Source organism: Sciurus carolinensis, chromosome 2 (assembly GCF_902686445.1).
Source record: "Sciurus carolinensis chromosome 2, mSciCar1.2, whole genome shotgun sequence".
NCBI lineage: Eukaryota > Metazoa > Chordata > Mammalia > Rodentia > Sciuridae > Sciurus > Sciurus carolinensis.
In genome coordinates, this window is record NC_062214.1 from 28,925,651 (window position 1) to 28,941,527 (window position 15,877).

Consider the following 15,877-nt stretch of genomic DNA (forward strand, 5'->3'; position numbering starts at 1 on the left):
CTTTAAAAAATCTATTTGAAGGTTTTGGAGAGCAGGCAGAAAACTTGAGACCAAAGTTTTGGAGAGGAAGTAATTAAGGTCAGAAGCCAACTATTATTCTTTTTTCTTTTCTTTTTTTCTTCAAGATAGGGTCTTGCTGTGTTACCTGGGCATTCTTTCTGCCTTAGTCTTCTGAGATACTGGGATCACAGGTGCCTGGTGAGGCTAGCTTTTGGTAGTTTTCTCCTGGGTGATTGATTGGCTAATTTGAAATGTATAGCAAGAGGTTGAGCAGAAAATTGTGGTAGAGCTTAAATTCTGAGCAGTTTTGGTAGTTATACAGGGGTGGGGAAACAAAATTGGAAGTTTTGGGCCTGCAAAGAAAAAAGGACTCTGAATAACACCCCATGATTTTAGATAGGAAACCTGAAGAATGGGCTATACTCTGTGCTTAAGGGTGAACTCAAAATAGATCTGCTGTCACCAAGGTTAAGACCTAACTCTCAAATCACCTCAATCCCTAATTGGATTAAGAGCTCTACCCCTGGCTTTATGCTTGCTAGAAGCAAATGTAAATCTGTAGGTGAAGACAACATCAAGCATTGATTCAAGTTATCTGTATAGTTTTTTTATATGTTTTGTGATAATATGTAACATATAACCATATATCATGTTATAGTAACATGTGAATATTATATGGTATATATTTATATAGTTATAAAATTTAGTCTGGCATTGAATAAAAATGATCAGATACATAAAAACCAAAATAGTTGACTGAAAATTAAGAGGAAAAAAAAAACAAACAGATAATTGAAACAGGTTTATACAGAGACTTTTAGCACAGATGAGATGGTATAGACCCATTTTTCCCTGCTCCTCCCTGCTAAGTACAACTGTAAATCTTAGAATCAGAACAGAAGATAAACAAAGGAATGCTCCTGAAGGTTGTAAGAAGAAGGTGAGCTGGTTTGGGACCACAGAACATCATAGCCATAGAACATCTTGAATCTGGCCTCTCCCCACCCTCCCTCCCCTCCCATCCCTGCTCCTACCCCCCACACTGAAGATGGTCACCTACACTTAGTGTTTCTGACCCACTGAAGCAACAGAACATGGTCTTGGTGGACTTGTTCCTCCCCTAATCAAATGGGAGTCCCTCAGAAAGCATCAAGCAAATCTGAAAACATTGGCAAGGACATCAGCTGGGAACTCTTAACTCTAACCCTGTATATTTTAGTGGTGAGATAAAGTACTCTCCTTCACTTCTACAAAGAGATACCAACTGTGCAGGTTGGCAGAATTGGCAAGACAGACCCATCTACAGCATCAATCTAGTCTGAGAAATGTTTTTGGCTATGTGTACTTGAGACTTCCCTTTCTAACTTCTTGACACCAGGGTGGGCATTACCTGCAAAAAGCGAAAAGCCACTAAAAATGGCCTCATCCAAGAAGTCTCTTTGGATGTGCGACCCTCATCATCTTCTTCCCTACATCAAGACATGGGCTAGTGGGTGTAGGGCCTTTCTATAGGAAGTGGCCATTTCTGGGAAGCTTCTTTGTCTCTATGGTCTCAAGGCTTCCCTTTCCCACCCAGAGGTGTTGGAGAAACTGGTGGGGGTAGAGTAACCTAGCACCAGTACACTTCTCCTTCACCAAGAGATACCTGGCAGCCTAGTTTGGGGAAACCCCTTTGCTCTCTATGGGAACCCAGTGTTACCAATAAACAGAACAAGCCAAATAACATTGCAAAGGCTATGAAAACTAATCTGCCATTGAAACAGTAGCTCAAAAAAGTAGAATAAGACCTATGATACAACCAAGTGCAGTGGCACACGCCTATAATCCCAGTGGCTCAGGAGACTGAGGCCCGAGGATCCCAAGTTCAAAGCTAGTCTCTGCAACAGCAAGGTGCTAAGCAACTCAGTGAGACCCTGTCTTTAAATAAAATACAAAATAGGCCTGGGGATGTTGCAGTGTTGAGTGCCCCTGAGTTCAATCCCTGGTACTCACCCCCCCCCCAAAAAAAGACCCACATACAAAACTAAGAAAGATGAATACCTGCCAAAATAAAAGTTTTAATAAAAACCTATATAAGAGACTCCTAATAATAGGCAAAATGTTCAAGATATGATAGAAAAATCACTTGTGATACTAACAGCAGAGGAAACTATAACTTGAATAAGACAAGCAACAGATAATCAACCAACACAAGATAAATCAGATGTTGGAATTTTCTGAATGAATTTGTGTGTGTGTGTGTGTGTTTTGCTGGGGATTGAACCTAAGACCTTATGCATGCTATGCAAGTGCTCTACCACTAAACTCTATCCCTGGGCCCTCTGACAAGGATTTTAAAAAAAGCAGCCATCATAAATGCTTTAAAATCAATTAAAAATTATATTGAAACAGAATTTTAAAATGCAAAAAATCTCAGCAAACAACCAAAAGTAATTAATTAGAACCAAACTAGAAATGAAATTAAGAACCAAATGGAAATTTTAGAACTGAAAAATAGTAATGGGAAAGAAAACAGCCTTGCTGGATTGACTCAGTAGTAAAGTGGCTGTGACAAACGATAGAATTAGTAAGCTTGAGGACCCCAGTAGAATTCATTTCATCTAAACAATGCAAAGAAAGCAAACTAGAAAAAAAATAACCTGCTAGACAGTAATAAAGGAACTAATACCCTGGGTGTAGTCCTGCATACCTATAAGCCCAACTGCTCAGGAGGTTGAGGCAGAATGATGGCAAGTTCCAGGTCAGTCTGGTCAACTTAGTGAGGCCTTGTCTCAAAATAACAGAAGTTCCGAGTAGGAAAATAAACCAAAAAAATAAAGGAATGGGATGTACTTCAATGTTAGAGTGCTTGCCTAGCATATGTGAAGGTATGGGTTCAATCTCCTGTACCATCTCTCTCTCTCTCTCTCTCTCTCTCTCTCTCTCTCTCTCTCTCTCTCTCTCTCTATCTCTCTCTCTCTCTCTCTCTCACACACACACACACACACACACACACAGGAGCTAACATTCATATTATTAGAGGAAGAATGAGAGCGGAACTCTTAAGTGTATTTGAAAAAAAAAATAATGTCTGTAACTTACCCTATTTGGCAAAAGAAACCAACAGAAAGATCCAAGAAATTGTGCAAACTCTTAACGGGATAAACCCAAGGAAATGCATGCAAAGTATGCATCATAATTAAACTCTTTTTTTAATGTTGTTATATTTTTTGTACCTTTAATTAATTAATTTATTTGTATGTGGTGCTGAGGCTGGAACCCAGTACCTCACACATGCTAGGCAAGTGCTCTACCACTGAGTTACAACTGCAACCCCATAATTAAACTCTTGAAGTCTAAAGGTAAAAGAAAAAGTCTCAAAAGCAGCAAGATGCATTACTTGCAGGGAATACCAGTTCAAATGACAGTAGATTTCTCATCTGAAACCATGGGGGCCAGAAGGAAATGGCACATTATTTTTTCAAGTGCCAAATAAAAAAACTGTCAATTTTGAATTTTGTTTCTGTTGAAACTGTCCCACATTCTCAGATGATGGAAAACTAAAAGAATTTGTTGCTAATAGACTTACCCTTGAAGATTGGCTACAGTAAGTTCTTTAAACATAAAGGAGTATGGGAGCATTAGAAAAGAAGGAAGATTGGAGGGAGCAGAAATATGGGTATAATAATTGGTTCTTTTTTTCCCTTCTGAGTTTTAGCAGTCTCGTTTGATGAATGAATCAAACATATAAGACCAACTGATACTAAAGATGATGATATTAACATGAAGATAAAGGATCTAAATGGAAGTGAAGTTTCTACACTTCACTCAAATGTTTTTAGTAAGTAGATTAAGTCACATGTTTATTTTGTAGTAATCACTTAAAAACTATATAAACAGATAAACTCAAAAACAACATAAATAAATCAAGATGGAATTTCTGGTTAGTTTTAGTTGTCAACTTGCCTGGGTTAAGAGATAACCAGAAGGCCTGCGGATATAGCTCAGTGGTACAGTGCTAGCATGTGCTAGGGATCCTAGTACATGTTAAAGCATTATTTCTGGGTATATCAGGTTGTGGGTATTTCCAAAAGATATTGGCATCAGAATCAGTGGACAGAACAAGGAAAATCCAGCCTCACCTAGTGAAAGGTGAATTTAATTTCTCATTTGGAGGTGAGAAACCCATCTTCCACTGCTCTTGGGCATCCAAACTCCACATTCTCTGCCTTTCAGACTCTGGGATTTGCACCAGTTCCTGTCTTGGTCCTCAGACCTTTGACTTTGGACGCAAAGTTACACTGTACTCCCCTCCTTCTCAATCCTTGGAGTTGGACTGAACACTGGCTTCCCTGGTTATCTTGCTTGCAGTTGGCCTATTATGGAACTTTTCACTCTCCATAATTGCATAAGCCAATTCCTCTAAAAATCTACTCTGAATATCCTGTTGGTTCTGTCTTTGGGGAACCCTAAAAATATGTTCATATAATCCTTAGGAAGGCAAAAAGAGAGAACTGGTGAACTTAAGCTTTAACATTATCAATGTTACCTTAAATGTAATGCACTACTCAATAGACATTGGCAGAGTGGTTGAAAAACGTGACACAAATAAATGCCGTTTATAGGAAAATCATTTAAAATTCAACTGAAAAAGGCAGTAGGAATATTCCAGATTAGAGCAAACTACAGTCATTAGGGCAGATGAAGCCTGCTGCTTGCTTATATAAATAAAATGTTATTGGGATATGACCACACTGTTTCATTTACTTATTGTCACTGACTGCTTCCTGCTACAATAGCAGGATGATACAAGTAGTTTTGACAGAGATCTGTAACAGACAAAATTGAAAATGTTTACTATCTAGCTCTTTGCAGAAAAGATTTGCTGCTCTCTCTTTTCAATTAAAGCAGGTTAAAAAGACGTGACAGATGCAATACCTAGTCATAGACTAGCTCTTCTGCTGGAGGGGGAAAATTATATAAAGTACATTGTGGGTTATTTGACAAAGTGGTGTGCAAACAGTAGATTAAAGTATAGTATAGTGTTAAATTTATTGATGATGAAAACTGTGGCCTAAGAATTAAGTCTTTGCCAGGCACAACGGTGTATACCTGTAGTCCCCAGCTATTTGGGAGGCCAAAAGAGGATTACTTGAGCCCAGGAGTTCTGGGTCAGCCTGGACAATGTAGTGAGACCTAGTCATTTAGAAAAGACAAGATTTCAGTCTCTTAACTCTCTGAAGAGTCTATGGAGACCCTAACCTTAATTTGCCTGTTAAATATTTTGTTTGTTTGCACTTTCATGATCTTATTTTGTCATTTATATAATAGAAATAGTAAGCCTTTTCTTCTAAGATACATCTTTACATGTGTTGGCAGGCATTTAAAAGGAGAGAAAGCATTCATACCTAAGATTGCTCATAATTTGCTCCAATATTTTCTTTCTCCCTGAAATTTTTTAACAAATTGTTAAAATTTCCATTTATAAATTCATGTTTAACACAATGATTGGTGTTTTAAAGAGAAACAATCTTTCCAATAAGTTCTTTTTCATATTCTTTAGTAAATATAAAAATAAAAAAAGAATATCTCTATTCTTTGAAAATATATACTAAAGTATTTAGGGTCAAGAACTCAGAATAAATATAAAACTTTCCCTCAAATGGTTCAAAGGAAAATAACACACACACACACACACTTTTGTGTATGGAAGAGAGAAAAAAATGATAAAGCAAATTGATCTACTTTTAAATTCTATTTATTTATCTGTTTACTTATTTAATTATTTATTTATACTGGGGATTGAACCCAAGGACATTTAACCACTGAACCACATCATCAGCCCCTTTTATTTTTTATTTTGAGGCAGGATCTCGCTAAATTGCTTAGGGCCTCAAAAAGTTGCTGAGGCTGGCTTTGAACTTGTGATCCTCCTGCCTCAGCCTCCTGAGCTACTGGGATTACAGGTGTGTGCTCTAGCTCCTCCTACTTTTTAATATCAGCAGATGATGACAAATAGTTGTCATATTCCTCTCAGTAATCCATAAAAGAAAAAGATTTGAAAACACTAGACTTAATTGACATACAGAGAACACTTTGTCAATACATTTGATAATTTAAATGAAATGCAAAAATTCCTTGCAAGACAAGCATTTCATGAATCAGTAAAAAAGGAATAAAAGGGATTGTCTTCACTCTGATTAAAAAGCACCTACAGGGGCTGGGGAGATAGCTCAGTTGGTAAAGTGCTTACCTTGCAAGCACAGGGTCCTGGGTTCAATCCCCAGCACCGCAAAAATATAGGTCTGGGTGTGGTGGTGCCCGCCTATAATCCAAGCGACTCAGGAGGCTGAGACAGGAAGATCGCAAGTCCAAAGCCAGCCTCAGTAACTTAGTGAGGCCTTGTCTCAAAAAATAAAAAGGACTGGGGATGTGACTCAGTGGTTAAGCACCCCTGGGTTCAATCCCTTGTACAAAAAACAAAAAAAAAAGCACCTTCAGTACTGCGATGTAGCTCACTGGTAGAGCATACAGTGTGAGGCCCTGGCACCCACACATACCCAAGCATCTTAAAAAACCCTACAACTAACATCGTACTCCCTGGTGAAATTTTAAACTCTTTCCTTATAACATTGAAAACAGGCAAGGATGCCCATTCTCATGTTTTCTTTTCAATATTGAATAGAAGTCAATAAAGTTCTGGCTGGGAAACAAAAAAGTAAGATGTAGATTCACAGAAAATATTTGCAAAATATATGTCTGATAAATGACTAGCACCTAGAATATATGAAGAATTTTAACTCAGAAGACAAAACCCCATATAAGATATATTTTATGCGTGTGTGTGTGGTGTGTATGTGTGTGTGTGGTAGATTTTACTATCTTGTGTAGATTCTACTGTCAGGAATAACTAAAAAGAATCAATTTTAAAAAACCCATAAAATGAGCAAAGATAAGAACAAACATCATGAGATAATATGTGGAAATGAGTAATACAATAAATTAGGAAGAATAAACAAAAAGCAACCAGAACTGGGGGAAAATATGAAATACAACTCTGTGCAGGTGATGTGATAAAGTAGAAAGAAAATAATAATGAATGTATTAAATTATTAAGTGAATGTATTAAGGTTGTTAGATACAAGATATTCTACAAGCAAGAAACTGTTGAAAAATAAAATAAAAGCAGCAACATTCAAATAACATTTACAAGTATAAAATGGGGATAAAAGGTACATACTTATATAGCTTATACTCTGAAAAGTAAAAAAAAAATTGTTAGAGATATTAAAGTAAGTTCTGTGTAAAGGGAGGGATATGCATATTTGTGGATTGCAAGGATGTTTATTCTCCCCAAATTTATCTATGGATTAAATAAAATACTAATCAAAATCCTCAAAAACTTTTTTGTTTGTAGATTTGTACAAAATATATATTGGATTGCAGAAGACCTAGATTAGCAAATTAACATAAATAACCTTGAAAAAGAACAGATTTGGAGGAATTATATTACTTTGTTTCAAGATCATCTGTAAATTAGAGCAATCAAGGTATTGTGGTAAGCATGAAGAAAGACACACATCGTTTAGAAGACAGTCCAGAAATAGACCCACATATTCATGGCTAATTGTTATTTACAAAAAGATATCATTTTCAGCAAATGATAGTGAAACACCTGTATGTTCATATGGAAAAGAAGTGAATCTTGACCCCTGCCTCATACTACCCACAAAAATTAACCAAACTTAACTAAAGACTTAAATGTAAAGCTCAAACTGTGTAAGTGTAAAGAAAATGTGACACAAAAATCATTCCTCCTTTGGTATAGGCAAAGATTTTTTTTCAGCCTCAGAAAGCATTAACCATATAATGGAAAATTGGGCTTAGTCAAAATTAAAATCTTTTTTTGTTTCCTAGCCAGAACATTTTTTGGAAGAAAAGATTTTAATTTTGACTTGTGTGTGTGTGTGTGTGTGTGTGTGTGTGTGTGTGGTAGATTTTACTGTCATGTATAGATTCTACTGTCAGGAATAACTAAAAAGAATCAATTTTAAAAAACCCATAAAATGAGCAAAGATGAGAATAAACATCATGAGATAATATGTGGAAATGAGCCATAAACATCTGAAAGGTACAAAAACTCTAATTACCAGAGAAATAAACAAATTTAAACCATGAGGTACCACAACAGATACTGGAATGGCCAACAAAAAGTCTGATTATACCGAGTGTGGGCATCAATATGGAGGAAATTGAGCTCCTGATACTTTGATGGTGGGAATGTAAGATGGCATCACCACGAGGAAGTAGTTTGGCAATTCGTATATATTTAAATGCATAATATACTTTGATCCAGCAGTTTCACTTTTTATATTCATCCAAGAGAAATATACATACATTTCCACACAAATACCTATTTATGCCTTAACAGCTTTATTTATAACAGCCTAAAACTACATAATCCAAGTGGTCCTCAAGAGAAGGGATAAAGAAGTTGTGGTATATTCATTCAGTAGAATACTACCAGCAATATAAAGGAGAAAACTCTTGATACATACAATATTCAGACATGGTGATGAAGAGTAGTGAGACACAGAAGTGTCTCTATGATTCCATTAAGTCAAGTTCTGTAAAACTGATTCGTAGTCACAGAAATATGATCAGTGCTTGCGACAGAAGTTGGGAAGGATTACCTGTTTTGGGGTATGAGGGAACTTTGGAGGGATGATGGAACTGTTTTGTGTCATTTGAGGAGGGCTACATATGTATATACATTTATCAAAACACCAAATTTTACATTTTAAGTGGTCACATTTTGTCATGTATGAATTACTCCTCATTTAAGGTTTATTAAAATGTTTGATTGAAGTAATATAATCAGTACAGCAGCCATTTTACTAAATGTGAATAGTAAAACACAAAACCTAACCAGGTCTTGCGTAGAACAAACAAACTTGAAACCTTGTTCATAAAAATGAAAGAGTTGGATAAAGATATGTTGGGTATGGTGGCACATACCTATAATCCTATGTACTCACAAGGCTGAGGCAGGAAGAGCCAGCACAAGGTTGAAGCCTTCCTTGGCAACATAGTGAGACCCTGTTTCAAAAAAAAAAAAAAAAATAAGGTGGGGGTGAGATTCAATGGTAAGGTACCCCTTGCTTCAGTTCCTAGTACTGGAAAAAATATAAAAGAGTTGGATAAAGATTGAAGGCATAGAAAAACAACAAAATTAAATAATTATTAATAATGTTAGATAAGTTGGCACTTAAGCATCAAGACAGTGTGTATTAACAATGATAAAAGGGGCAGCTTATGAAAATCTGATAGTCATGAACTTATATGGCCAAATAAAGAAATCCATAAAGCAAAAATAATGTGAGAACTGTGATAGAGTAGTTATAGAGTGGGACTTCAGTATATGTTTTTCAAGAGTCATGCTTGGTGGCGAATGCCCCTAATCCCAATTACTCATTAGGCTGAGCCAGAAGGATCACAAGTTTGAGACAAGCCTGGGCAATTTAGCAAGACCCTATCTCAAAATAAAATTTAAAAAGGGTTGGGGATGTAAATCAGTGGTAGAGCATTTGTCTAGTATGTGGGGGGCCCTGGGTTCAATCCCTAGCACTGCTTAAAAAATAGTTTTACAGAATTATATCTAGCAGATAAAATAATAAGTGTGTACGGAATTGAATAGTACATTCAGTTAATTATATGTTTATATAAATAGTGGTTTAGATTTGGCAGTAGGTTTTTTTTTTTTTTTTTTTAAGTGCTAGGGATTGAACCCAGTGGCACTTAACCACCGAGCCACATCCCCAACCCCTTTTATTTTTATTTTGAGACAGGGTCTCCTTAAATTGCTTAGGGTCTCTAGGGTCTTGCTAAATTGCCGAGGCTGGTGTTGAACTTGCAGTCCTCCTACCTCAGCCTCCCAAGTTGCTGGGAATAGAGGAATATACCACCATGCCTGACAGATTTCTTTCTTTTTTTAAATGTCCAAACAACGTAAAGTTTGTCATTGTTCAAGGTACTTGATCAGAAGAAAAATCTTAACAGATGGGAAAAGTTGATTCTTTAGGCCACATTATTGTGTAATAATACAAGTAAATCAGAAAGAAATAATTACAAATTGATTCTTTTGAAACCTGCCTCCTAGAGGGTTTCCCTGTCTTATTTGTTTCTACTGCAGCATTATCCTCAGTGTATTCTTGATCTAAGAAAATGGTAGTGGTGAGGAGTTTATTTATTCTTGTTATTTCTGGCCTCGTATTGTTGAAATGCCTGATTAATGGGCCAAAAGAAATACTAATTTTCATTGTTAACCAAGTTGTCAATGATTTTCCAAAAGACTGTAACAATTCACATTTGAGCCAACAGTATATGAAAATATGCTATTCATATCTTCTCATGGCCTATAGGTGTTTTTGTTTATTTTAATTTTTTCTAGTTTTTAACTTGACACCTCCTTTATTCTAGTGAATGGCCAATGGTTACTGAAAGGTCAGAGAGGTTTGCAAGGGGAAGTCCAAGAAAATCATCCTAAAATTTGGGGGATGGGAGAGTGGCATTGACGTCACATTTCATTAATGTATGATTTTGTCAAAATGAACCCAAGTACTATGTATAACTAAATGCTCTAATAAAAAATGAAAAAAAAAAAAGAAATAGACTGAATTTTGGAAAGAACTTCTTAGATTTTGATTCAGATGAATGGAAGACAATGAATGGTTTGTTAATATCTTCAGCGTATGAGGAGGAGTAACTGAGATGTCAGTAGCTGACCCAGAAAATAAGGGAGACAGATCCAGAAGAGTGGCTGTTTCAGAGAGGCTGACATTGTTGATGGAAGACAAAGGGAAAATAATCTGGAAATAGCATTGAGAAAAGAAATAGCATCTTTCTTAAATATTAAAAATTTCTCTGTAGCTAAAGACTAGAATGTAAAGCATAAAAGAAAAAGTAAAGTAAGAAAATATTTTTATAGAAACTATTATATATTTGACATACACGTGAAAAGAGCTCCTAAACATTAATTTGAAAAAAAAAAAAAAAGCTCAGAAAAGTGAGCAAAGAATATGAAATCTTAATTCACAAAGGAGGAAATGCAGATGGCCAAAACATGAGAACATATTCAGACATCAGGATTAATAGCGGTCAAAAGAAGTAGACACCAAGGTATGCCTATCATATTGGCAAGATCTAAAAGTATTAAAAAACTTAAGGCATGGCACAAGTATGGGAAGACAGGAGCACTGTTTGTGGGAGAGTGGTAGATGGCCACTTTAGAAGCAGCAGCTAAATAGCCTTGATGGAAAAGTGACTGGATCCATTGAGGTTTTGTGCCTTGCTCCTCACAAGTATGCCATCTTAAGTGTTACTGTTTTACTGGCAATTGTAACTATGTCGTCTTATTCATATTTATAAGTAAGTTCTTGTGACCATTTTTATGGTACAAAGTAGGACTTCCATGTCTCAGCTACATAGATTTGTTTTTTGTTATTGTTGTTGTTGTTCAATCCTTTGATTTTATTGTTTATGTATCTTTTTTTAACGTGTGTAGCAAAATTTGTTTCATCAAAATTTGTTCAATCTGAATATAACTATTTAGTCACTTTCTACTGTAATTTGCATTGATGTATCCAATCTACTTAATTTGTATTATTTTGAGAACTAATAAAATTATTAATATATGAAATTCTGACAGACTTTTTGTTTTTAATTTAAATTACAGACTGACTGGATCTTCTGGGTTTGTAACAGATGGACCTGGAAATTATAAATATAAAACGAAGTGCACGTGGCTTATTGAAGGACAGTAAGTAGTAATGACTGACTTTATTTTCTGTTTGTATATTTTTAGGATAGAGCTCAGTGTGACATTACTTTTCCTACAAGTGAAATTAATAATTTATACCATAAAGTACTTAAATATTTTTTATTTGATAACTTTTCATTTGGCAAGTGATTTTTAATTTTTAAAATTTTTCTTTATTTTTTTCTTGACAATGCTGGGGATTGAATGCAAGACTTTGTGTATGCTAAACAAACTCTCTGCAACTGATGTATATATCCTAGCACCTTAATTTTCCTTATTAATTTAAAAAAGACTTCAAGTAGATTTAATGGAAATGAATTATATGCAACAGAAATTTGTATATTTTCAATGGTAATGGTTAAAAAACTTAGTTTTAATTGTTTACTTAATGCATTATGAAATTATAATATTGTGTTATTTTCCTAAATACTTATTTTTTATTGTGATAAAAAGTCAGAATAGCCATTCTTGCATAAATGCCCCTTCTTTGGACCTCTTATATCCTTCTAGCTTTTGCTTCCTTTTTCTCCTTCTCTTCATGGTAGACTGTTATAGCAAATTTCTCGGACTTTTTTAGTTTCTGAACCTCTTCATACTCTTCACCTTTTTTTTTTTTTTTTTTTTTTTGCGGTGCTGGGGATCAAACCCAGGGCCTTGGTGCTTGCAAGGCAAGCACTCTACCGACTGAGCTATCTCCCCAGCCCTACTCTTCACCTTTGAGGATTCCAAATAACTTCAGTATATTGCGGGTTCTATCTATCTATATTTACTGTTTTAGAAGTTAAAACCAAAAATACTATTTAAGAATTTATTTAAAAGCAACAATTATAAACCCACTACATGTTGGCATAAATGCTACTTTTATGGGGAAAAAAAAACCAACTTCTTATATATCAAGAAACTTTTGTGAGAAGAGTGACATTGTTCTGCATTTTACAAATCTCTTCAGTGAATACATCAGGACTTTTATGTTTTGTTAAATATGGGATATTTAGCAGATTTAAATGTGAATGGTAAAGTCTCATATGAGAGGGAAATATTAAATATTTGAGAGATGGAAGGAAAAATGGGTTTATCTATTTTGGGAAATGGAAATTTCATGGATTTTTGTCCAGATGCAGAGCATAAGCAGGAAGGTGGGATTGGATGGTTCGAATAATCACTGAAAATTAGTGATTGTGAAGAGGGAGAGTGAGTTAGTGGTAGGACTGCTGGCAGAATCCAAGTGTCACATGAAGTGCTGAGCAGGGATGGGTGCCAGAAGCAGTATGCCTGATGGTGTGACTTCTCCAGTACCGCTCAGTTTTCTTTGGATTCAATCTAAGTCAAAGCCAATAAATGTTTTCCCGTAGATGAGGGCTTTTCCCAGGCAGTGTCATGAAGAAGCAGAGGTCAGGGAAGTTTAGAGAACTGGCAGGTGTTTTTGTGAATGATGCAGTGTGGAATCTGAAGTTGGATAAGAAAGGAAGTGCGAAAGTGGAAGGGCTAATGCGTTGGTTCAGAGGCTGTTAGACTCTGGCTGTTCCAGACTGCTAAATGGACTGTAAAGCCCCAAGAGTCATGGACTACATCTGTTTTGTTTCCCATTGCATGTTTAATGTCCTCTTGCACGTAGTAAGTACTGAGTAAGTCTTTGACAAATGAAGGAATGCTGTTTATATACTATTAATGTCTTTTCTTGTAAATTCTTAGTCTGTTTTTCTCCAGTGTTTAATGGTTATGATAATTATCATAAATTACTATTTTTGTTTTTTTTTTTCCCCAGGCCAAATAGGATAATGAGACTTCGTTTTAATCATTTTGCTACAGAGTGTAGTTGGGACCACTTATATGTTTATGATGGGGACTCAATTTATGCACCACTAATTGCTGCCTTTAGGTAAGCTTAGTTATATAAATAGTATGCCATCATTATTTTATTTTTGAATTTAAACCTCTCTCTTGCATTGCTTTCTTTTATTTATTTATTTTTTTTGGTACTGGGGATTTGAACCCATAGGTGCTAACTGAGTTACATCCACTGCCCTTTTTACTTTTTATTTTGAGACAGAGCCTCATGAAGTTGCTGGGGTTGACTTCAAACTCGTTATCCTCCTACCTCAGTCTCCTGATTGGTATTATGGTTGTGCACCACCACACCCAGCTATGTTCTGATATTTAAAGGTTCATTTACAGGGCCAAAAAGCAGCCCATGGGTAGGACATGCTAAGCATTTAAGTAGTGACAGTACTACCAAGTTTACGTGTTGTTGACCAAGAGCAAATGTTGGGCCCGTTTACCTTTATGTCAACTTTTGAAATATGCCTTGTATTATAGCAAGAGTCACCTCAAACTTTAGCAAAGCATGGAAACTAAGTATTCTGTTATCAGGATATAGTACTTACTGGGGATTCACTTGTTACTTAATTAGTTAATCAGAATTCATGGAACTTTATTAAGTACCAGGCATTTTGAATCAGCTTGCCAGTATCCCTTGTAGGAACGTGTGCCAAGTAGGTGTGTATAACCTCATGGTTTACCTGAACTGTGTATTCAATGAGCAGACATGTGCACTGAAATAGCAATAAGTAAACTAGTAGAAAACTGTATTTGTTCTAATCAGTGACATTTAAGAGAAGCCAAAGTATATGTACAAGAGAGTTGGTTAAGTGATAGTGATTATATGAAAATTTAACTTTTTAAGACGTTTTACTATTAATTTCCTAAAATTAAAGTGAAAATATGTGCAAAAAATTGAAATTTACCTGAAACACAAAACCCTTAAAGCACTGGTATGCAAAACAATTTCAAATAATAGTCTCTCCACAAGATGATTTGCTTAGGAGTGCGGTTGGGCCAGGAGGACTTTGGGTAGAGGATTCAACCCATTGGTGATGTGTTGAGGGTCCAGAGTGGAGGGAGGCTGGCAGCAGATGTTTAGCCAGGGCCAGAAACAACAAAGAAAAGAAAACTAAGCAAGATTCAGAAAATGTAACTTTTTAATCTAGGTTTTGCCCAAGTCTCTGTGAGAACTTGAAAATGTTATTCAAATGCTCTAGGACTCAGCTTCTGAAACCGAAAATAAAGTTGTTTTACTGTGTTAGTGTAACCCGTGTTCTCTCTGGGCTTATTGCAAACTATAAAGTTTAATTTGACTCCAAACCAGTTAATCACATTTATCTTTTATATATTGGATTTCCAAGTAAAATCAGTTTAACAGAATTACATTACCTTACAAATGCAAGAACCACTAAAGCAATTTAAGACTCTTACAGCTCTGCAACACTATGATTTTATTGGATATTCCACAGGTACACGTGTGAAGCACCTTGTAGTGCAGGCATTCTGCTAGGGTACGTGGTAGGAGATGCAGAGGTGGTTGTGGTGATGCAGCAGGAGGGTGGTTTTCCTCCCTGGGAACATTCTTCCAAAGAACACTGTTCCTTTAAGAGTTATGATTTTTTAAAGCAAGTGGTTTAGTGATGAGGCAGTTGTTAGACTGTGAACAGAGGCCTTCTGAAAGCAGGGCTCATTCGGTCTACTTCTGCGATTTTCACAACTGGTTTTAAACAATGATGGTCTGTGTTTAGAATATAAAATCATGAGCAACCTGAGAGCAGGCCGTTTTTGATTTGCTCAGGTTGAACAAGTGACTAGCCCAGGCTGAACCTGCACTTACTGCCTTCCTTAGGGGCAGGGGTAGGGAGGTGGGAGCTGCACAGGGTGACAGCTGGGGCACTCCTGCAGCTCCCTTTCCTCACCCACAGGCCTTCCTTTGTCTCCTGTGCTGAGAGAGGCCGTTTGTTCATTTACTCTGTAAAAGTTCATTTTTGTCTTAAACCAGTCATTTTGCTTTCACACTGGGAGAAATCCACACACTCCAAAGCTGTCATAGTTTCAAGTTTATGAAGCAAATAGTAGCGAACCCTCCCTGACAGTGGGAAAGCTGATCCACTTTCTCTGGTTGGTAAAATCATTCATCCTGCATATTTAAATGTCCCCACCATCTGAAGAAGGCCGCCAGCTATCACTTACTGAGCACCTCCTAGTGGGAGGCTATTTTAGTTAGCTTTTTCAATGCTGCTATGACTAAAAGGATCT

The 15,877-nt window shown here is 36.2% G+C and overlaps 1 protein-coding gene across 1 annotated transcript in view; it reads left to right on the forward strand.

Annotated features, from left to right (window-relative positions):
* The window catches only part of Atrn (attractin), a 140,471-nt gene that overhangs the window by 24,866 nt on the left and 99,728 nt on the right, over positions 1-15,877 (forward strand). The window contains 2 exon segments of the mRNA XM_047538628.1: positions 11,714-11,797; positions 13,563-13,676. Coding sequence (XP_047394584.1) covers positions 11,714-11,797; positions 13,563-13,676 — 198 coding nt within the window.